The following is a 25,195-nucleotide window of genomic DNA, read 5'->3' as shown; positions in this document are numbered from 1 at the left end:
GCTATAGAAACTCTCCAGTTGTTCTTCGAAGGAAATCAGTGCGATCCGATTTGCTTCGATCGAATTCATGACTTGGAAAAAATGATTTTGAAGGCCAAAAAATCGAGGCAAACTAAAATGACAGATTTTTTTCAGTAAAATGTATTTAATCTTTTACATCATGTATTACGTATTATTTTTTACGTATTAATCTGTTAATAAATTCGTTTTTAATGCTAACTCTATAATTTTTTTTGTCCTCCTGTATACCTGGGATAGTGAGAAAAATTTGTTAGTCACCTGTGTAACTGAGAAAACTCGGGTAGTGAGAAACCTGGGATACTGAGAAAAATAACTGGTCCCCCTGCGATTCTCACTTAGCCAGGTTCCACTGTATAAAGGTACTGTGAAATTTATCAAATCCAGAAAACATTAGCTGGCTTGGACATGTCGAAAGATTGCCCAACGAAAGGTGGCCTAAGAAGGTCACAAGAGAATCCTTCCCAGGATAGAGGAAGTGAGGACATTAAAACATAAAAGCTGACAAAATTACCAAAAGGAGGATCTAAAGAACCTAGAAGTGATTTACTGGAGAAAAAAGACTCTGGCTAGAGGGCAGTGGGAGCGAAATCTCCGTCTTGGATTGTAGGTGTAGGACTACATTAGAAAGAAAACGCATGTAGATCATTAACGTCGAAGATCTGAGAAATAAATAAATATTAATTCGATAAAAATAACCAAAATATAAATTTATAACAAAAAAATTGAACTAACGTAAAAGGAAATAATCCGGTGGTTTTAACAAACTTGATGCTATTGCTGATACATTCCTCGTTGTTGCCCAAGGACTTGCAGAGTTACTGAGGTACTCTGTATTATCTGTATCATATATGATCTATTACTGTTTTGTATAGAGAATGCCCCTCAAAGTTGTGTTACACAGTAATAGTCGCTTCAAGAGTTTTATTCTTAGTTTTTCTTAATTGGGAAATCAAGAGTAACTTATTTCTATTTAATTAGTTTATTAATATAAGGAAAATAAATAACATATACAAGATTTGAGGATGAGATTAACTTTAGTACTCTGAATTATTAGTCGTAAAAAATAACTTTGCATACCTATGGCACTAGTAACCAAGTGATTTGAGCTCCACAGGACTCTACCTCCTCCATCGTTCAACCAGCTCCTTTCTCCACCTCCTGGTCTTGTTCAGGGGGTTCACTACCTAAATGAAGGCGTCTGTCCTGTTTTTGTTGATGAACTGCCCTTTCAAAAGTATATACTTTGAACTGATTTTGTGTAAGATGGGAACTGGAACTCCTTCTAGGTACCAACGCGCTACTGAAAGATGGAAATATACACGCAAATTTCACATTATATTAGTCAGAATTCTCTTTTGATGTAATCTGAAAACAAGTGTAAGGAATAATTAATAATATAACTATAACTGCAATTATTCATCCGAGAGAAATGGTACTATTCAACTATCTCGGATATCGCCTATATCTGTTGGAGGTATATTGTCATTGTCTATATGAGACAAGGTGGTACGAAAAAAAAAAAATAAAATAAAAAGAAAAGAAAAAAAAACATGATAAAATTGTATTTTAATCATGTTCAATAGGGTATAATTATTTTTGTCGTAATTCTCCCGAAAATAAAAGACTCGTATATTCGTATTCGTATCTTCAACCTGCTGAGACATTTTAGGAGTCTAGAATGTCCGATAAATGTTATAGTGAAAGCAACTGTATACATATATAAACATCAAGTAAATTTGCTGTAAGTGGTATTATGGCATGATAAAAACATGTGGAGAATCTACCCATTGATAGAACTCCAAAAACATTTCTAAAGGAGAAGATCTCGAGGCCATCTTCTTTTCAGACGCCTAGGAGGATTATTAGGTAATGAAGGAGAAACCAGGTTAGAAAGGAGTTGGTTTAGGTGGTTGGGAAGTTTATCATGGAAGGATTGGTATCTGGTTTTCGCCAAATCGGCAACATATGGGACATTGAGGTCCTGATGGATGATTTTATTTGTGACAAAGTAAGCAGCATTAAGGATTTTACGAAGGATTTTGGACTGTAAGGATTGGATTCGAGAGGAATTAGATGGGTTAGTGGAGCCCCATAGCTCAACTCCGTATATCCCTTATAATAGTCATGTAGATCAGTCTTTTGTAATGGATTGGAAGTTTGGACCGTTTGTCTAGTAAATGTTGTAATAGTCGGAATCGACGAGCAGTTTCCTGTCTTTTCAGTCTTGTATGAGGATTCCATGTCAGTAGTTTGTCCACATTTAGTCCTAAGTAACGGATCTGTTCAACAGAAATAAGTGGGGTATTATTAAAAGATACTGTAGGGCTAGACGAAGGTTTACGATGAAGGGTAAATGTGATTTGGTGGGATTTATTTTAATCCTCCAGTTTTGGCACCATTCTTCGAGGATGGTGATGTGGGATTGGGATACAATGGAAGGATCATTATTCACTGACAATAGGCATGTGACATCGGCATACCTGGTGAGAATAGTGTTAGGATGGGTTGGGATGTCAGCTGTAAAAACTGTATAAAGGATAGGACCAAGGATACTACCCTGAACAGTGAAAGCTAAAAATTAGATACTCAGGAAGATTGATTGCCAATCTTCATTGAAAGCTAATCATAATCATGTACGATGACTAGTGAAAGTTAACCTCCTCTGTAAACGGATTGTTGCTTTCTGTAGAACCTGTTATGATTAGGTGATCATGACCAAGAAAAATGGTTCCCTTCATATCAACTCACTTATATAATGTGAGTTGATATAATGATATGATATGAAAAGCAAGGCTTTTCCCTTGCTATCACTATCAAGTTTTGACCTAATACCTTAAACTGAGTTGAAACTATGCGAATTTTGGCTCGACTTCCTATGAAAAGGGTCCTTTGGGAATTATTTCTCTTTCTTTTCAGCTAGCGCACCGTGGACCAATGGCAGATCTAGCTGGACGAAAAAAAGTTTTTTATCTTCATATATTTAACCATTCATTAGTAACATCTTCTCTGAGGCTGCTAATAGTATTAAGAGCTGTCAGAAATCGTTCTTATTAAGTTAAAATATAACTGAAATGAAGTGATGGTCCATGCTGGAGCTAACCTCTCGATTATATTTTTTCGATTATATTCGATTATATTTGATTATATTTATAATTTACCGGTTAACTGTAGCCATTCATTTTCTGTCCCAGCATAATATTGGAATTTTCATTGGTAAAAAAATCCCACATTATTACCATGAGAGTTTTTTCATCGATGATTAGGTTTTTCTTTCTAGTTTCAGAATAGTTGTGTTGCGTTAAAACATTTCAATGTGATAGCGTTCAAATCTTTCAATTTTCTTTTTTTTTTTAATTTCTAAAATTAGGGAAAGACAAAGTTTTGATTTGTGAATACCGAAGTCGTTAAATCGTAAAGAATCTAATTTTATGTTATTGTTATATATTCAGTGTGATCTCAAGTTTTCCTTTAACGTTAGCTGCTATGGAAATCCAAAAATGACTAAAGCAAACCCAGACGCAGAAAAATACTTGAAAGTGTGTTATTAATGAATCTTTGGGTATATTAATTATCTGCAGGCCCTCGTCAGGAAGCTCATTTTGCCACTGCTCGGTCTCAGGTGAACTAATTTGGTTCCATGTGTACCAATCGACTGTGGTCGGGCGCCAATTAATGTTCAGGCCAATGATTTGGTTCCTAGATGGTTCCACATCAATTTCATCTACAACTATTGCTTAAGCAAGCACAAATGTATTTTTCTTGGGACAAGGTGTATCAAATTTCATACATATTTGCAATGGCAATTCTATTATTATTAATGTATTCCAAAAACTATTGGTTCTTGATTTTTTAAAACATTCAAAATCCGTAGTCTCAAAAACACGAAAAACTGTAATAGAATAATTTTGTCCATCTAGATGTGGATCCTCTGGCCCAGTTGTCATATGCTGGAGCATAGGAAGCTGAAGTCGATAGCTGTGACAAAAAAAATAAATAGAAAACAAACAATGCATTTGTCAAATTGGGAAAGAGCTAGTACAACTATAATTTTCTGAACTTTCCTTATAGAATTTTAGGAAAGGTTGACTTTCACTAGCGACAGCACCTTCGTTGGTAAGTCGATAATGCTTAATAAATGTCAATTTTTTTTTTTTAAAATCAACATCACTGTAACATATCTACATTTGTTTTATCCGCTACATTTGGGTAACTGCAGTGGCCCTCATTCACTCAATGGAGCTGAGACAGCCCGATTAAAGTGGGGATGAATGCCAGTAAAATTTTCATCCCGACCAGATACTTTTAAGGTTTTGAGCACCTCCATAGCATCTCTAAATCGAGTTAGACTGTTAAAAATTCGTGTGTGAAAATTGTTGCTGTTAGGGAAATGCCTTTTGGGGGTTCTGAACTTGTTTCTTCTCATCCCCACCGTTTTTGTTTACAGTTTTCAATGTTGTTTATACAATCCCACCCAATTCACCGATGTCTTTCTTTTTTTATTTTCTATAACTTTTTATTTATTTTTAATAGATTTTTTATTTCCATGGCGTTACTTTTACGGCTTCCATAGCTAATGTTTCACTTGTAGCATGGAAACTGAAGAGTATATATTTGAAAAACATTGCTTTTTAACTTCATTTAAGGGTTCAAAGGCATAACTTGTTATAACATCGCCATTAAAATAGGCTACTGAGTCATTTTGAGGTGTAGAAGGGAAGCGATCCCTAAAATCTTGCCATGAGGGGTCCCTGTAACTCATACGACGATCCTGCCCGCTATCTCCTTCCGAAACAATCAAATTTTAGAAGGCGCTTTTTAGTATTTTAGCATTGTTACTAAGCTTAATTCTTGGCTAATCGTTAGAAATTTTCCCTTTGGCAATAGGAGACGTTTGCTACTGAACTTATTTTCCTATCATCGTAGGAATCATATATCAAATAAATCGAAGTGTAGATAGTTCACTGTAGATTAATAAGTGGATAAGATGGCTGGGGGGGTATGGTCAGCAAAAAAACACAAATAAACATAAAAATATTTATACGTGCCGACGTTTCGTTTAGCCAGAATCTCTACCTAAAGACCTGAAACTTAGTTCGAAACGTCGGCACAAATACATAATTTTTTGTTTATTTGCGTTTTTTTTCTGACCGCACCCCCCGACCATCTTCTCCACTTATCAAATAAAATGAGTTTTGCATAGGCAAACTTCTCAATTTTTATTTTTGCTCTGTGGCACATCAACACATGCACAATATTTCAAGTGGTATATTTATTAGATTTACCTAACAAGTCTCATAAAATCTAGAAGATATACGTGGATCCAATATTGGATACTACAAATTCAGGAATTCTGTAGTGTCGGCAAGAAAATAATATAGGTTTGGACTATTTTATGTTTGTTTGGTTATCTTTTGTCAATGTTAGATTTTTTTCTTTGTTAGGTTGCTATAGAAAGAAATTCCGAGTACTTTTGATCATAGCTGTTAATTTACGGGTAGTTTTGGATGGCAAAAGTAAGGATTTTCGTCTTTTTTCGGACTTAATTGTTTTCATAAAGGCAAGAAAGTGTATGAGGATTACAAAGATTTATGTGAAGTTCCTGGTGTTTGTTTTTAAAAATTTCATTCTGAAGATTTTTCACTGAAAGATGGACGATAAACGATCTGGTCAACTTTCTGAAGTTTATGATGACAAAATGAAAGTCACGATTAAATAAAAAAGTGTGAGAGATTGCACAACAGTTAAATGTAACTCACGCATTTGAAAATATGATGTATTGAACGTTTTAAGAAACTTCGGTTCCGTACGGATTGAAGGAAGTTCACCTAACGCACGAATCAGTATTTATCATACACATTTCAACCGTAATGCAATAATCCCTTTTTTGAAACGAATTATCACTGGTGATGAGAAATGGATTGTTTATAAAAATGTTAACAGAAAGAAATCCTGGTCCAAACTGAATTGCCTCACAAAATGATCTTGCTGTCAATTTTGAGAAACTAAGATGTTTATTGCCAACAACTTATGATATTGCAAAAAGCAAACAGAGAGAAAAGGCCAAAGTTGACAAATCGCAAAGGAACCATGTTCTGCCATGGCAATGGGAGGCCTCGCACATCTTTAGCAACACGTACGAATTTAGTAAAACTTGTCGCATCCCCCTTTTACTCCATACCAAGCACAACGGATTATTTTTTATTTCGAAGATTACAAAACTTTTTAAATTGTAAAAATTCAGGTAATAAGGAAGGACTCAAATCGCACTTGTTGAGAATTTCGCTGGTAAGAACCAGTAGTTGAATGAGTTCTTCTATATCTTTGGATCATGAAGTTACTAGTAACATGGTAAAAGGCCATCGAAAAAATTAGAAGACTGACTAATTCTTTATTCTTTTATAGAAAACCCCTAAATTACTTTTTAACCATTCCTGTATTTGAAGCTTTTACAATGTTGAAATATATCTTAATTACAACGTTTAGAAGTCATTTATCATAACTTAATATCATTATTCTCTTAAGAAAATCAATTCGCTTAAGATTCATTCAACATTTTATGAAATCAGCCTCAAAAAAGCCATTGATTTCAGTAACCATGTTTTACAAACTAATGCCACATTTCGATAACTGTTATTAAGTTACTAAAAACTAATAATTTGTGATAAAATGAGCCGTTTTCAGTGTAAATCACTGAGAAAAGAATGAAATAAATAAATGAGAGTTTGTGATCATCTTGTGATTGAATTGACCCAAATTATCTTCTGTTGAACAATTGTTCTTCAACCCTCTGGTAGCCATCGACTAAGGCTGGAAGCTGGGACAATATTTGTACAGTAGTTTATAAGGGCACAAAAAGAGCGACCTTCAAACAAACATAAGGATTCCATTATTCTGCCTCATTGTTCCTTCCAAAGGTGACATCACAATTGACACAAGTGCTCCGTAGAATGGGTATAAAAAGGAATTCCCTCGATGCTAAGTCCAGTTCGGTCTTCTTACCAAAATGAAACTGTACATTGCTGTCCTCTGCATTGTCCTCATCCAAGGGGTCCATGTCAACTGCCAGAGCAGTTATTTGGACTCTGCCATGAGCACTCTCAACAGTGGTAAGATTCATTTTGTAATTAATTATTTTTATTGTAAGATTGCTATCTAAAGTATAACTGTATCCCGCAATGGGCAGGTCAGCTACCTTTCGAACCAACCTGAGATGTCGCTAGAGCCTACTTAAGGAAGATCACTTTTCAGTTCACTGTGAAAAAACAGAACATAGTATCTTATTGTGACCCAGTACAAACATCTTGTGCTTCAAACTAACTATTATACAAATGGCATACCTGACTAGGTAAAACTGGACAGTTGGAAGAGGTGTTTTTTCTCTGTGAAAAGTGGTCTTTCTTAAGTGCACTCTAATGGAAAAAAGAAATATGATACGCTTTTCGTTGAAACTTTTGCCTGTTGTAATTTTTTGTTCTTCAACAAATTCTTAGTTTTCGAATAAGAGAAAAAAAACTAAAAACAAATTATTTTTTCAATTTTTGTCGTGAAGCCGCTTCATAATATTCATCAAAATAATTTGTAATTACCTGATAGAGGTAAATCCCTGAAATTCAGATTCCGAAGAAAAAAGGGTATACCAGTTTTTTATTCTCAACGATTTTATGTATTTGTTGGGTTACTGAATCTGAATTACAGGGATTTACCTCTGCCAGGTAATTACAAATTATTTTGATGAATATTGTGAAGCGGCTTCATGACAAACATTGAAAAAATAATTTGTTTTTAGTTTTTACTGAACACTATTACCCGAAAATACAACGTAATAATATATTATGTAGAATATATTATATACTTTAATTTTGTACTAAATGTTATTTACGAATAATCCTTAGCTCACGAAGAAAAACTGAAAAAAGTCATGATTAATAATAAAAATATGTGAATTTTCGTCTGCAATAAATTATAAGTTTAGGATGTTTATTTCGCCTCGCTATTCATTTTTAATTTTTTATTTCCATTAGATTAGGCGTGAAAAAATATTCATGAAACATTTGTCACTCGTAGTAAAACTAATTTCATTAAAATACCTACAGTTATAGCCATTTCATAATCGTCTGCAGAATTTAAACTGGTATTTATTGATTTTAGTAGATAATTTTTTTCGACCTAGTTTTCACTGATTTCTCATTTTCATTCATTTTCTATACACATACGTAGGTATATCGTATATATCATCGTATATGTATCATATCGTACATATATCGTAGGATCACTGGACGTTTTTAATATCCTAGGTATATAAAATAAAATATTTATGTAAAAGCTTCCTTTTTCTAAATAGATTCATATATATTTGTTTCAAGTTGTTTGAACACCTGACCTAAACTCAATTAAATGTCTCAAAGCTGTTCTCTCGCGCATATAATATAACTACTATAAAAAAACCAAAGACTGATTCGAAGTACACTATATTCAAGTACACCTGTCTTCCCTATCCAAATCTTTAATTGGGTAGGGAAGACAGACACTTGTACTACAGGCTTGTTTCTTTTTGAGGTAGGTATATCAAATTTGACAATTGATTGCTTGTTTTTATTTTGATGTCCATCTCACATTTTTTCCTTGGAAATTGTGTTCAAAATGGGTGAGATACTTATATTCGGGGCCAATCAAAATTCGACCAAACGATTTGTAGTATATAGGTTCAAACTTGCTATGATATGCAGCAAATCATGTCTAGGTACATTTGAGGAGTTTTCTATCAAAGGTGATATATCAACTTTTCAGAAGTAAATGGTTTTTTGATAAATTGAAATTTTACAGCCGAAACTTATTCAGTCATTCCAAGCTTTAATTTCCTCTAGATATTACTAACCAAAATTTTCAATAACAAATTAATATTTTTTGGTACTTGTTTTTCATTTTTTTTTTTTTGGTAGTTGTTAATAAACTAAAAAATAAAATAAAAACAAATAAAACTGATGTCATATTTATATTTAATAATCACGACTGTGTTTTTTTTATTCTTTAGCATCAAAAATCTTTTAATTATTTTTGTGAAAATAATTCATAGTTTACATGACAATCAAAAATAAATAAAATTTGAATATAATTGCGAATGAATAAGTTCACAAACAAATATTTTTCAATACTTTCCAATCCAATTCCGTCAAATTATGTCTACGGTCAGTTAAAAGTGATTTGTAACATGAAAAAGGCCGACATCCACAGATTTTAAAGAAACTTAAAAGTCTATGGCCACATGAGCTAATATAATTTATTTCGGCCTTATCCTCCCCGAGATGGATTTGATTTGCAGCAAAGATCTATCTATGTAAAAATATATAATACATAAACCCTTAGGCGAGAAGACGGATTCTGGGCTGAAATTGGTGTCAGGCATAATTTTCAACAAAATTGTTTTTCTGCTTAGCGTTCATTTTGATTGACATTGTCATCAAACATTAATTATAACAACCTTCCTGTTTAATCCTTTCAAAGCAAAGTGGAGTGGATGGAACAAATTAAGTACTAATTTCAAAAAATTTTTTTCTAGATTGAAAAACATTTCCGGAAATAAAAATAGTAATATAGACGTATTATATACCATTGAAAAGCCAAATTATTAGAAGAAATAAAATTTAACGTATAAAATCGTTGGAGGTAATAGATAGTGAACAAAAACACATAAATAACAAGTCTATTGTTGTAAAGTTGAATCTCTTCATATAACTATAGTGATTAAATAGATAGTTTTTGACCCAAATTTTAGGCTTTCTTTAGTTGACAGAATGAACCAACTCCAAAAAATCATTCTTAGTAATTTCAATATGGATTTTATAACAATAAACTATTGAATAAATGAGAGAATAATGTAAATTTTAGTAAACTGTTATATTTTTATACAACGGCAATACTTTTGGAAAAGAAAAATGTTAAAATTCTCCAACGAGAAATATTTTTAAAAGAATTTTCCTGAAAACTATTGAAATTGGAGTTAGTCAATCTGTCAGCTCAAAGGATCATTTGAAAATATAGCAGAGGAAATCATTACCTCAGTGTATAATATAGAAATATCTATTCTGAAACGAGCGAGGATTAAGTGAGAGTCAGAGTGTAAGTTGTGTGATACGTGAATCGCACATGAATTTTTCTTTCTTTCTTTTTTTTTTTTTTTTATCGGTGAAACGAATCCGTGAATCGAATTCGAAGCAGCATTTCATTGTTCCGTGCCGATGATCCACGAGGATTCAACATTCTTTGCAGTTTATGGTCTAACTAGTTTTATAGCTATATTTGATTTCGCTTCTTGCTAATTAAACAAATCTTGCCCTAGCTTATCAACAATACCGCAGCGGAACACTCCTTAGGAACCTCCTTGCAATTGCCAGGGAATACATCAACTCCGCCGTGATCAGACTGAACCAGCTGCAGAACTTCATCAGCTCCTTACAGATCCCGCAGGTAACATCCATCCCGCAGGCCACGGTCCCTGCCAGGATCTGGCAACAGTGGACAGGTCGCTAGCTGATCTATTTATGCCAAAATAAATAAATTCTTTATAAGTATATGTTTGCATTTTAATCTCACTAGCCTTACACCTATTACTTGTTCCCAATTTTTATGAGAAACCGATCTTTTGAATGGATTCTATAAAATACTACTAGATTTCCCTTTCAATATTTCGTCAGTTTATATAAAATTATTAATCGTACTATCACTTTTAAATTAAATCAAACTTTCCTCCTTATATTACCCTTATCATCTAGACTGGATATTTGGGAATCACAGATCTTGATAGTTTTTTTCTTTTATCTAATATTCAACGGGGTCAACATATCTCCTTGTTTTACATATCTATTGAATTGCTAAACTGTAGACTATTATGCGAGTCTGGACGGAAAAAAACATCCAGTCCCGAAAAAAATCTCTGAAAACAAAATAGCACTTTAAAAGCTTATCGCATAAGTGATTTTAAATTTTCATTAAGTTTGTTAATTTTAATTAATTCGTCCGATTAATAAACTCTTAATGCTTGTTTCATATTCTTCTTATATTAGAAACAGGTTTTAATCTTAAGAACTAATAATAATAGAATAGTTTTTGATTCTATTCTAATCTTATAAATAGATTTTTATTTTATTTATGTCTCGTGTTCTATTGAAGACCTATTAAAGCCAGAGTTATACAAAAGTAATTGCAATTACAGCTACTTTCCAATTCCTATAATTTGAATCTAGGAAGTGAAATTACTATTTTGATTAGTACTTGAGGAACCATTATAATTGTAACATTGGTCCGAAATTGCAAGTTGCACAAATTTGACTGTAATTAGTAATTGTAATTACTTTTTGTCCACACTAATTACAGCTTTAGAGTCGGTACAACAAGATTCATTTCTCGAGACTGCCGTGAAATAAACATTGATTATGAGAATCGAACCAACAGAGTTCTGAGCCAGATCCCATGAAACCCTCGTCCAGACGCACCCAGCTTTGGCGTCCTCCCTTAAAAATAGTTTCAAGTATAGTCAGAAAAATGATTAATTCGCCTAGTTTTATTTTTTACTCATATAAATAATTTCTAAATTTTGTGAAATCCAAGGTCACCTTGGCGCCTAGTGGCTTAATGCTATACACACCCGCAACGTTACTTGTTCATAGTTACTAAGAAACAGAAAAAATACTACATCGTGAACCTTAAAACACCTCAACCAGTCAATCGGACTGAAAGAAAACCAAAAATGGACGTTAAAATTCTAAAGTTAAGACAGATCGTTTGCTAGGAAAATTCTGAAATCCTACAGTTCAAATTTTAAAATAGAGGATTACTGAGAAAGTGGGAGGTCAAGAGAACATCTTCGGTGAACATGATTGATAATTTTTGTTTTCCACCGAAATTACTTGAGGATGAATTTTACTATTCGACAATAACGGAATTGGGACCAATCAGAATCTTTCGTTTCATGATATGTTAAAACATTACTTCTTCTATTATAAAATATATTGTTATTATATAATTGTTCTTTTTCTAAAATTAGAACTGAAATATACTTAAATATTTTGAAATTCATATTTAACACCAATGTGCCTTATAAAACAGTTCCTCAGTCATAGCAAATTGTGAATTTAGCCTGAAGCAACGTTTCAATGCATCACTTCCTTATATTAAATCAATTGCTTAGTTATCTTGGTGTAAGATTCACTCCACAATAATTTAAGCCCTTATCAATAATAAATCAACAATAATTTAAGCCCACTTATTTTTTTATTTCATAAAAAAAAAAATCAATAAAATAACCAAATCCTAGAATTCTCAATTAGTTATTAGAATGACAGAAGTATAAAAATTGTCATTATTGCATTTATTTATAGCCAAATTTCCCAATTTGATATTAAATCTAATATATTTATATTATAAACATTAACATAAATATTTATTAAAATAATTATCTTCGAACGAAATAGCCTTTATTTATCCACGATTTTTCTGAGATAACAGTTCAGTACAGAAAATATCCATGATAGGCAACCGATGTTCCACAATCTTATCTTCTACAAAATGGGTGTTACTTATTTTATTTCGGTAAATCGGGACTAGGAAAAATAGACTGGAACAGTTGTCGTATTTTAAATTAATAAATTTAAATTTTGTTAAAACAATTGCGTGTTAATCGGAAAGTGTAAACTGGGACAGGGTCAATGAGATTGATTGTTAGTATTTAGGCCACTCTTTCAAGAATTGAATCGTGTTAACGAACAATCTCTGGTTTTATATAATTTATGAGCTTCATAAAATACAATAATAGGACTAACTAAGTGTTATTTCTTTTTTTATATGATGCTAGGTATATATAAACATATGTCTTATTTTATTCTCTTCCATGCTAATGTTCTTTCGCTTAAAAATCCAAATACTGAACGCGGGTTTTTGTTTTTTGGGTGGGGAAGTGGGGTTGCGGTAATTAACAATTAATTAACAATAGCTAAATTATATTGCATTTCTTTACACCCTTAGGTAACTGAAGTAGGATTATTTTAGAAAATACAATACTTCACGCTTCTAACTCACCCTTTTCTTACTCAACATTATTTTTTTACGTTTTGGATTGTCGGTCCATCTACAGGAATTCCTTTTAGTAACAACAAGCTTTTGAATGGAAATTATGATAACACATTTTTTAAAAAAGTATCAACTATTCAATTATGTAAACGAAAAAGATATAAAATAGAGAAGGAATGGCAATAATAATAATAAAAAAAGTCTAACGGTGTACGGATAATCTGAAACGTTGTGAAGAATGTAAAATACATAAAAATTGAGTTAGAACTATTAAGATCTATTGTAGCCAATTTAGACTTGGATAGTTGAGCTTTTGGAGCTCCGCTCATTTCCAATCCTTACATTCCCAAATCTTTCGTAACATCATCAATGTTCCTTACTTTGTTATAAATGAAATCATTCATAATGGCGATTTGGCAAGAATCAGTAATTAATTCTGCCATGATTAACTCTCTGATCATCCAAATCCACTTGTTCATGATTTTGCTTCCTTTTCAATGCAATGATAATTCTCCTCGGCGTTAGAGAAGAAGGTGGCCTCGAGACCTTCTATTCTAAAAATGTTATTGCAGTTTCACCAATGATTTAGTATACTTCCTGAATATATATTCATTCAAAATTTAACCTTTCAAAAGGAAAATTTTTAAATACATTTTAAACATAACTCGCAGACCATGCAGTTGGTTGAGGATTCATTTCTGTAGATTATTGTAACTGTAACAACATTTTACACTTACTACTGATGGACTTCATTTTAATATTTTTAAATTGTAATAAATATATTTCCGAAATCATTTAAAAAACTAATGGTCCTTCACTGCAACGATGTCTGCCTTATTAGTATGACTGATCCAGTACAAAAGGAGTGTTTGTTTTGTTTATTTGAGCGAAGCGAACAGGAATAACCTTCAACGAGAGACGTATCATGTGTGTTGTTCCAGGTTAACCTATGTTTGCCCGATCAAACATTATCATCATTGACACAAGTGTTCTATGATGCAAACACCTGTTCGATATAAAGATGTTCCAATAGGCAGCTATCGTTCAGTACTGCAACCAAGAATGAAGCTCTACGTCGCTGTCTTGTGCATCGTTCTTCTCCAGGGAGTCCATGTCAACTGCCAGAGCAGTTACTTGGACTCTGCTGTCAGCACTCTCAACAGTGGTAAGGGATCCGAAAGAGTTACTTTGAATTTAATATGAAGTTTGTTAGAAAGAGTTTATCAAATACTAAGAATGCAGTCCTTCTGTTGTAAATTTTGGCACAGTTATAGATATGTATATTTAGGATACATATGTACATATATTGTAGATATGTATATTTTGCATAAGCTTGCGGAAAACTTGGAAGATCGGGTATCAGGAGTAACAGAGAAAGGGAGGAAGTGGGAGATAATGAAGATGTGGATAAAAAATTTGTTGTTTTCTGCGACAGAAAACTTTGTTAGAATATAATGCAACTGAAACCATTGTAACCGAAGCGTCAACTTAGCAACTTCGAGTCTGCAACGAAGCCGGTTCAATTCTGGCCCAGGCCGAGGGTGTTGAATTTTATATTGAAGGGGTCCCACATAATGAAAACTCGCCCCTTCCACTCTTGTTAGAATAGGTTTGTTACTAATACGATATCGATTAGAAATATGGGGGTAATAAAAAAAATTATAGAATCCAATGGAATGAAACTATTTTTACGAGAAACGTTTTGCGCTAAACAACTAATAATGATCATGTGGATCGCTACAAACCTATGAAGGGGCATACAAGGAAGTAGGGACGCGACGGCCGTGGTTCCCAGAGCGCTCGCTTCGAAACGTTGTGGGTTCGATACCCACCTGGGGCAGTTAATAGTTTTTCTTCAGTTGTTCCGAGAAAGTATTATTAACACTCCCACATAGGTTAGTACGCAGAGGCAACTTCAAAGTAACCGCTAGGGGTTGGCAAAAAAGGAACACTAGGCCCATTTGCCGGACTAGTTCCACCACCTAAAAATATATCGTTAAAATCTTTTTCCACTTCTTAGGATGAAATAATTTAATGAAGAAATGGCTTAAATTATTTAATTTTTTCATGAAAAACTGTGTTTGCATATTCAACGATTCTAATAATATTCGTAAAGAGAATGAGTAGTTGTGGTGAAATATAATAGATGTTATCGGGAAAATAATGGTCGGAAATCTTTCTAGGGGAAAGTATGATTCTAATAACGAACATTGACTTTATTCGATATTCATGAATAAAAAGTACATTTATTTTTGGAAATAATTCAGGTTTTCTTTTGTTCATTTGTAATTTAGAAATAATTAAAAACAATATAATTTATTGATAAATTGTTTTCATTATTCATGAAGAAGAAAAACAAACAAATAAATTATACATGTTATAAATCGCCATTTATTAGTTTACTGAAGGTGAAAGCAGGTATGTGAAGTTAAGTTAATACTTTCTCACAAATATATTAATGATATCCCCAATAAATAAAAAAAATTAAAATTAAATTATAAATAACGATTATAATGACACCACTAAACATACAAAATTTTATATTACAAATTATTATTCATAGTAATCGAATGATTATTTAAATAAAAAAATGACCAAAGAGGAAAATATCTTGAATAATCAATAAAAAAGGTTCTTTTTTTTGTTTATTAATGTCAAATGTTAATTAAATATTTTCTATCGAACGGTAAGTTGATTTCTTAGTTATACATTAATAATAACGCATGTAAAATTAGTAAAACCAATCATTCCGTTAAGGAAATTTTCACTCAATAAAAATTTAATTGTATCTATAAACAATTATTTTAGGATAAATAATTTATAAAAACCCTAAAATTCGATGCAAACAATTTATTAGTTAGTACTATTAAAAACATATTTTTTAATAGTTTCTTTTCAAGGAATTCCACAAAAACACTAGCACAAGATTTCCCTTAGTGTATTTCCTCATTTTACATCTATTTATTATCTCTTGTGAACGAAATGAATGAAATTATTCTATAGTTACGTGTATGGAAATCTGCGATCCAAATATCCAGTCTAAATAATAATATTTAGTTATTTAGGGATTCCCATTTATTTAGTTGATTATTTAGGGAATCCCAGATCTTGAATTTCTTTTTCTTTAGTATTAAGATTTATTGGGGCTAATATTTCTTCTCGTTTCATTTGAATATTGTGCAAGTTCCATATCTTTTATTTACCAGAATTAGACATGTTGCAACAACACCCCGAGACACTTAAACTTTGAATTATATCTTTAGAACTATAGATTTTATGTTACGATTAAAATGAATATTAAAAAATCAAATATTTATCTGGAATGAAATTGGATCGTAGTTTAAAAAATATCTACTTTATTAAAAAAAGAAAAAAAAAAGGTTTTATGAAATATGGAATACGATAAGGGACAATGAGGTAATGGACAAAACTTTGAGTAGTTGAATTTATTTTAAATAGTTGAGGCAGTAATTTATGAAGATTAGAAAAAATACATGTTGCTTGCTTGGTATTTTCAATATTGCACTTATTGAAAATTTAGAAGAAAAAAAAATGTAATGTAAATTACAATTTGTTATAAAAGAACAATGACTTGTGATATTTAGTTACTGTAGTAAAAGCAAAACAAAAAAGAAAAAAAGCACACACACACAAAGGGGTAAATATTATATCTTTGTTAAATTAATTTATATTATATTTAACAACAGATTGATAAGTATGCTATGTCTTATAGCAACTTATATTTGGGCAGCATTGCTTGTAAAATCAAGCATTTGTTTCTTTCAGTAAATACGGTTTTAAAGAGAAAAGCCAGGTAGCAAATTGACATATTGAATGATAATGACTTATACAATTGTCTCTTTGGTATATCATGATTATAAAATGTACATGTTCAGATGTAACATTGATGAGCCATAGATTTTTCCATGACTAGCGTAGGAGGTATATACTATACTGCACAACTAACTATCCAAGACCCAATGAGCCATAGTGTGTATTTTAATTACACCAATGAATATGAAAAATAAAGTTGCTACGTTTATTATTACAGCTTACAACCAGTACCGCAGCGGCCAGCTAGTGAGGAACATTCTCCAGAAGGCAAGGGAATACGTGAGCTCTGGAATCAGCAAACTTGTCCAGCTGCAGAACTTCATCGATAAGCTGCCTTCGCTGTCCTTGCCATCTCTCCCATCTCTGCCTCAGGTACCACAGTCTCCTCCAGCAAGAGGTAGGACCGGAGCCTGGCCACAATGGTCTGGTTAACCAGTGACGAATGGGATCATCACAAGCATCTCAATCTAAGATAAACCCTCTTGAAAATAACAATAGATTCTTAAAATAAACCATCCACTAGTTGAATATTTGTTATCATTATTTTTTTTTTTTAAATACCAGTATTGTAATTGTTACTTGAACCGGAAGGTTTAATAACTAGAACCATTCCTCTTGCCGCCTTAGGGATGCACTGAGATAAACTTGAATTGGAAAATGTTACATAAAATAACTAAAATAAAAGGAGGAGCCAACTTGAAAAAGTTAATAAATCAAAGTTTCTTTGAGAATAAAATTAAAATTTTGCGGAAAAAGAGAATATACGCAAAAAAAAAATTAATATTATAATATAGTAATAACATATTAAAAATACAAATTATAAAATAAATTAAAACTGATTTGAGCACAAAGAAAATTTAACATAATAGCCTAAGCTCTGAAGACAAAAATAAAAACTGTTATGTATACGCGTATACAAATAAAAAAAAAAAGGAAATTAACAAATTGAATTAATTAAATTGTGTTAGTTAATTGCTAAATAATGAATGGGTTGACCATTTGATTCATAATTACTTTCAATAAAATAAAGAAAAAATATTTATTTATCAAATAACTTAAAAAATAATTGAATTCAATAAAAAAAAAAAAAGTTTATCCTATCTATTAAATTACTATGTAATATGAGTATAAGCTCTATGAGCACTATATATTTATTTATTATTCATGGTAGACTGTGTTTATGTCCTTTATAAAAAGGGCCCCTGAGGTGGGGAGGACTAGTGTTGCACCATGAAAAGAGAAGTGCATCAAGTGACGGAGCTAGCCGTATTTCCATATTGACTAAATACATACCGTACTGTGATAAGAGAGTCGTAGTGATATAACGCATGAAAAAATCCACGATAAGCTAAGGTAAATGATCCTTTTTCCTTTAGAATTTATGAAAATGGCTCAAAACATTTCCTTGTAATACTTTATTTCAACGATAATTCAGGTGCCTGATAATCCGTCTTATAAAGTACATAAGATTCAATCCTACTTCACAGGGTATCTAAGTTTTTTTAGGAATACCAACAGATATTTCTAACCTTAAAAGTAACCATATGACCATAGGTTCCATAGGTCATATGGTATGGAGTCATAGGAGCTTGGAGGATCCATGTTTCGCGAGGCTCCATGGTCCGGACCCAGAGGACTCTTAGTCTTCTATTATTCAGTATCTTAGGATGATACTGATCCAAAATCAACCGAAGATCCATCGTCCGATATTACTTATCTTTTCTTGCTCCCGTGGTTTTGGTTCTCTCCCAAGATGAGTTTCATAGTCCGGAACAGTTCCAGGGTTCTGTCGAGGTGTTCTTTATTTTTGGCGAAACTAGGTAAAGCGAAATATGGAATTTCCGCTGTTTTATCAAGGGAGCAAGTGAAGCACACTATTGCATTGTTAATGGAGGTTCCATCTTATTAACGGCTCTAAGAACGGGAAGAAGTATATTAGCAAGAAACGTATGTATTAGGATACAATCTAAACGCTTCAACAATAAATAATAAAAAAATTATATTTTTAATAACCGGAAATTTTTTAAAATTCACGAACAACTTCTATCAAAAGTCAATATGTCCACTATCGGAAAGTTATTATTTAAAAATGGCTATCGGGAAAAATTCGAGAGGATAACGGATTTATATAGTGAACCCGATCAAGGTGCCCAAAATCTGATTGTTTGGCCTTATGGAAAGGATGCAGGAAGATCGCCTTCCAAGAAGGTTGTTGTATAACTTGTCATAAGGAGGACGAACACAAGATAGACCACGTTTAAGGTAGCTCAATGACGTAGCATTAGACCTGCCCCGGAGGTAAGCGAATGGAGAAGGCATCGGACTGACAGGAACGAGTGGTCGTGGATATGCTCGGAGGACAAGCCCAGCAAAAACTGTATAAATTAATTCATTATATAAAATATAAAATTTTTATTGATCTCATGAAGACACAAGAATTGTTATTGAAAACATTGATTTGTGACAATTATTTACATGGAAAATTCTAGAGTTTGAAATAAACTGAATAAGTTTTTGGAGTAGAATTTTAATTCGTCAAAAAAATAAAAAAAACTTCAGAAGTGGATATATTAACTTCTGGTAGATAATTCCTCAATTGTCTATATCTTTAATTCAACATATTTTTTATTCGATATATTTTTTTAATTTTTAAATGTATATTCATCGAGAACCGTTTCTATCCAAACAACCTTAAGAGCGTCAACCAGTCAATTGCGGGTCTGTTGTTGTTGTTGTTGAGGCTGTTGATTCTGGAAGCCAAGTTGACATCGATGAAGCTGGGCTGATTGATAGGAACAGGGATTATGATTGGACGGTTGAACCCGCCCCCGAACCCTCCATATCCGCACCGTGCCAACTCGGACAACTCTTCATCAGTCAATGATCCTTCGGCTTTACCTTCTATGGTCGGTGGCGCAAAGTCATCAGGAGCACCTTCCTTAGTTGGTGGAGAAAGGTCTTGTGGAGTGTTTTCCTTGGTCGCAATGGACAAGTTGAGCTTGCCGTCGGCTGTTACCTCCCTTTTCATGGAGTTATAATCTAACGGATCTGCAAAGGTAAATATTGGTATCACTTCTATCGCATCTTTAATTAATAATCATAAAAATGTTTTTGAGAACATTTCAAAGAAACAAGCTTCAGTTTGTTTCTATGAACTATAAAAACTATTTTAATTCTTAATTTTAGAAAATTTTACTTCGAATTAAGGAAAAAATAAAAAACAACAAATATTACCCTAAGGCAGCTCCTTCCTTATACACTTATTTATCATTTGTTCTGCTTTTTCCTAGGAAAAGTAACTAAGGTAATTCACTTCAAACATATGTATACATATATATTGTATAACTTGAACGAATAAGGAAAAATATACAGTCAATGTGATATATATTTATTTCAAACTCTCAAAAGAAGTCAGCAATAAAAGCGCTTGCAATAAACAATTATACTTAGCTATTATTAATATTTAAGCCCCAGTACTAAAACTAATATAAGTATTTTTATCAACTTTATAAAATGCTTTAATACAAAGTACTATAACATAGTTCTTCATCATACAAGTTAAATCTTTAATCTATCCTTTTACCTTAGATCCTGGAATATTTATTTTTTATAAGGAAAGTGCACCACAGGAGAATCATACATGCCGTAGGTACCCAATCCATGCCCAAATCCATTTTCATAACCCGATCCATATCCACCATACCAACTGTAGTATAGAGGACGACCGGAAAGATAAATTACGGTTTTGAGAGGAGTTGGATGAAGGACCAATTTTGTAAAAGGTAGAAGTATTGTGGGAGACTGAATGTATGATCCATAGTTGTGGCAGTTTGAATTATCTAAATTTTCTTTTTGGATTTCTTCACTAAATTTCGTCTCAACTTCATTTGTATTTTCTTTATTTATTTCATCATTTTCCTTTTCTTTATTCATTTCAACATTTTCCTTTTCTTTATTTATTTCAACATTTTCCTTTTCTTTATTTATTTCAACATTTTCCTTTTCTTTATTTATTTCAACATTTTCCTTTTCTTTGGTTACATCTCCTGATTCCAACGGAGGATCTGAATGAGCACAACAAATTAAAAAAGAATTAGAGACCTAATTTGATTTATAAATTTATTTGGATTTTTGGAATAATGTAGAAGCACTTAATAGCAATTAAAAACATTTTTATACACATTAAGAAAAATAAAAAATCTTTACCAATCAATTGAATTCACTGATACGTTATAAATGGATAAGGCTCATTTAATAATAGTGTAGGGAATCACGCTGAGCGTTGAATGACTGCGGTTAAAATAATTAAGAATCCAATTGGGAACAGCCCAACAAAAAACTTTCGAAAATTTTGGCTGATCCCTAAGTTTTGGGTGAACTGAAACCGAAAATAAATTCCGTTGTTTTTCGTCACGTAGATTTTCGGTAATCCTTGGTATATAATGCCAGGTTTTTAGCACAAATGAAAATCGTTTTCATGGTTACTCGACTAATCGGCTTCAAATTTTTATTGTACCAAAAGGATGTTAAAATATACAAAATGGGTCAATTTGAATATACCTTCAAATCTAACAAATGTATAAATTATTGTTTTTTCATCCGAAAGCGAGAAAACTCTAACGGAACTAAAACGTTTGAATTTGTCCATATTATACGCGTGAAATCAAGATTTCAGTTGAATTGTGTAGCAATTTCGTTATTAATTTTATTTCATGAATATCATAAAAATAAATCTGTACCGCTACAACCCATGGAGAGCAGAGGTGCAGTACTTTGTAAGAAAGTACTGTTACTAGAACAACGGTTGAGTGAGGAGGTGATTTGGTCAGGATCAAGCTCATCAAACAGGTTTTCCTCCTCCTTTTGAGGGCTAATTGGGGAAAAACCTAAGATTAAAAAAAAAATTATGAGGCTGTGTGGACTTGGAGCTTCCATTTTCTTGAATACATTTTTACTTTTTAAATTAATTGAAAACTTCTTTTCTGCTCATTTAATAATTTCATTAAGGAATTAAAAAAAAAATCGTACATTATTATCCCTTACGTACCTTCTTGAGTATTCCCTTAAAGTCTTGCATCGGTAGATTCATAAAGGTACGCAACAATGTATGATAGTCGCCGAGAAACAATTGTTTTTAAGTATTCCAGCTAGGAGATGAAGAAAATCATGCATTCATCACCTTGCCTAATCCACTAAATTGACTATTAAACAAGGTAATCAACCCGCGATTTACTCCAGTCTGTTTGGGAAGTGCATTTTGTGCGTATCTGTAGCAGCAAATGCACGTTCTATACTGCCTTCAAATAAACTTGCTATATTCAGAATTCTATAAAAGCAAGACCATCATATGTAATCACAAAATAATCGTACCTATCAGTGAGGTACTGTAGGCATCTGCTGGGTTTTGGACCTGGTCCTCAGCTTGTCTAGGATGTTCTTCGCTTGTTGGAAACGCGCCACAGGAAATTACCACAATGGCGATAACCAAAGGGAGCACTATCGTTTTGACCATACCTCTGGTTAATAAGACCTTAAATGGGCTGGAACATATAACCAATCTTCATATTAAATTATGTTACATAAAGAATATAAAGTGATCTCAACCTTAACGTTGAATAGTGTTCATTGAGAGATCTCAAAACAAAACCTTGAGCCTCTTAAAAAGGAGTAAATTATTATTCATGCAGATAGTATTAATTCTCTTTTTAATAATTACAAGCTATTAGGCAATAAGCAGCTACAGCCAATCAAAAATGTCTGAACTATTACCGGTACACTTACAAATATGTTTTTGTGTCGAGCTAAATACTTAATTGAGATCACATCCGCTTGTGACTTATATACGTTTGAAAGCTGGGCCAGATGAATGGTGCTGCATACATTTAGGAAATTAGTTCCTGTTTTCAGAGAAAAGAAAAATCAATAAACAACATAGGAAAAAATAGATCATGTCTCGGTTAGAGTGCACTTTGGATATCAACGTTCATAGTAATTGTTTGTAACATGGACCATGTCATTTTCATTTGATACCCATTGATTTTCCTCTTATACATTATTGTTTTCGAATAATCCTAATTTTTCTAGAAAAACTAGGTCATGTGATTAAGAAAGTGGTTCTGATCTAGTCCCGAAAAGAAGAATTGTGACAAGGTCCAGAGTCACCAATCCACCGTTTAAAAGAGTTCTCTCTTTTAAATGGAATAGCTGTTTCTCTGCTCAATCTTTTGCAAAAACGTAATGAAAGGAAACCTCCTGACTATCTTCAAACTTAATAAAATTTTTTCTTTTTTTCTAAGCCCCATGGGTGCGTGGAGTTGAGGTCAAGATCAGAAAAACAGGTTGAGGAAAAGCTCTTTTACTGCATTAAGGATGCATTTGAAGAGGGGTGGATGAGGAAATTGAATATTTTGGATAAGAGATAGTGTTGGATGTTAGTCTAATGGTGACGGGGCACACTAGGTTTGTCGTGTCAGTAATGGTTCAGTAACGCCCTCAATCTAGTCTGAGGCTGTTTGTGTGGATCTGCCATTTTTGTGGCCGCCCTGTCGGTGTCAGTTTCCTATGTAATAGTGGGTTTGTGCAATGCTGGAGGCTATCAATGAATTCGATGTGCCTCGTCGTGATAAACTCTGTCACTGTCGGTAGTTCGAGTGTCGTATGTATTTGGTCAGTCTTTTCTCACTGTAATGAAGTATGTGGTACTATGCGTTAGATCATGCTGCTCTAAAATTGTTGTAGCTTCTTGGCTGTTGTTAGTACTATGTTGGTCAGCATAGGTGCCCTGTAGAGCAGGGCTGGCCTGAGAACATTTTTATAAATCATTAATTTTTTTAAAATATTTATTTATTGCTATTTGCAACTGTACATTATAATACATTTAGTAAATCTGATCTTGGTTTAATTGAAGTGTTACAGGCGTGTAGAGAAACTACCTATTGACAGAACTCTAATGACATTAGCAGGTCTCGATCTTTTTTTCCGGCGCCTCGGAGGATTTTCAGGAATGGAAGAGGATGCAAGGTTAGAAACTAGGGGGTTAATCATTAATTGAAGGCGGAAAGAGAGAATAGGATAAGTTAGGTGATTAAACCTGTAAGATTTAGTTCTAACCAGCTTGATTCTCTTGTTACAGTGGCGAGCCAGCGTCAGATGTCTATCAAGAGTGATCCTTAGATAACTATAGGGCGCTTATTTTTTTGAAAGGAAAAAATAATACAGTCAGTCCCTTGGGATTAACGGTAATATTCAGTCTCTCCAGTTTCTCTGTGATGTTGGTACAAGCCTCCTCCGCCTACCTCCGCAGCCCTCTGAAGGACATCACAGTGGATTCGATTGGCTAACTTGACAAAATTGAAAGAGTCATGATATAAGACTGTTCTACAATTTTCTTACCTTGAGGAACGAGACAGCCGAGGGCACAGGTTCCAGTGCGCTCGGTTCGGAACGTTGTGGGTTCGATTCCCACCTGGGGTAGTTAAACATTTATTTTTCGGCGGTCCCGAAGAATGAATCTTTACACTCCCACCTTGGTTAATAAGCGGCGGCAACTTAGGTAGCTGCCAGGGGTTGCCAAAAAGGACCACTAGTCCCACTTGCCGGACTTGCTCCCCCTACCAAATACCAGTACCAGTACCTTGAGGATAAATTGTCAATATGATACAGGACTAGCTCCATTTAGAAAGCCTGGCCACTGGGAAAGCGGGGAAGATAATGAAAGAAACCGATAATACAACCTTTTTATCATTAATTATCTATCTATAGGTACTTCAACTACATAAATCAAATAACCTACTAACCTTTTGGCCTTTCACCCATCTCAATTATATAATCAATAACTATAGTTTTAAATAGATTCACTTTATACTGTCCACTAACTTTATTTGTAAATACCGGTGAGTATAAATCAAGGTGCTGGGTAACCTGGCATGCATCTAGACTCCTGTCTGTGTAAATTAAACAGAGGTTGGACCAATTACTGATTTATTCGGAACCGTGAATAAGGTCAGTTAAGTAGAATTCTTTTTTTCAAATTTCGTTTACTTTGTCAAGGGACTCTTTTATTGGTATCATGAGTAAACTTACTTCTCTAATGAAGGTATTGCTTGGTACCTGGTGACCTAATGGTGTTCTAAAGTAAGAGAGTTGTGAACACTATGCTAAAACCACCTGGGTTCCTTGGATGGGGAAGTACAGTAAAGAGTATCTCATGCAGAGCTTGTGCCAGTGACCTTAGGTGACTGATATAGACACGAATGATCTATCACCCAGTATCTTTGTT

General features: G+C 33.1%; 1 protein-coding gene and 2 long non-coding RNA genes across 3 annotated transcripts; 2 read left to right on the top strand and 1 right to left on the bottom strand.

The window, feature by feature from the left end:
- Positions 1–5,103: 5,103 nt before the first annotated feature.
- On the top strand, positions 5,104–10,591 carry LOC106690750 (uncharacterized). Its single transcript, XR_001344661.2, has 2 exons — positions 5,104–7,127; positions 10,358–10,591. It is a non-coding gene; the product is annotated as an uncharacterized lncRNA (long non-coding RNA).
- Positions 10,592–13,505: 2,914 nt separating this feature from the next.
- On the top strand, positions 13,506–17,445 carry LOC106690723 (uncharacterized). The gene is made up of 2 exons (XR_010843177.1): positions 13,506–14,248; positions 17,135–17,445. It is a non-coding gene; the product is annotated as an uncharacterized lncRNA (long non-coding RNA).
- LOC106690709 (uncharacterized) lies at positions 16,454–22,735 on the bottom strand. Its single transcript, XM_014436233.2, has 3 exons — positions 22,699–22,735; positions 22,288–22,457; positions 16,454–19,965 (listed from the first exon to the last, which is right to left on the bottom strand). The coding sequence occupies exons 2-3, from the start codon at positions 22,427–22,429 to the stop codon at positions 19,595–19,597; spliced, it is 513 nt and encodes a 170-aa protein (XP_014291719.1). The 5' UTR covers positions 22,430–22,457; positions 22,699–22,735; the 3' UTR covers positions 16,454–19,594.
- Between the last annotated feature and the right edge of the window lie 2,460 nt (positions 22,736–25,195).

This window comes from Halyomorpha halys, unplaced genomic scaffold (assembly GCF_000696795.3).
Source record: "Halyomorpha halys isolate HHAL.00 unplaced genomic scaffold, Hhal_1.1 Scaffold51.1, whole genome shotgun sequence".
In the NCBI taxonomy this organism is placed as follows: Eukaryota; Metazoa; Arthropoda; class Insecta; order Hemiptera; family Pentatomidae; genus Halyomorpha; species Halyomorpha halys.
This window is presented reverse-complemented; position numbering and strand designations above follow the sequence as displayed.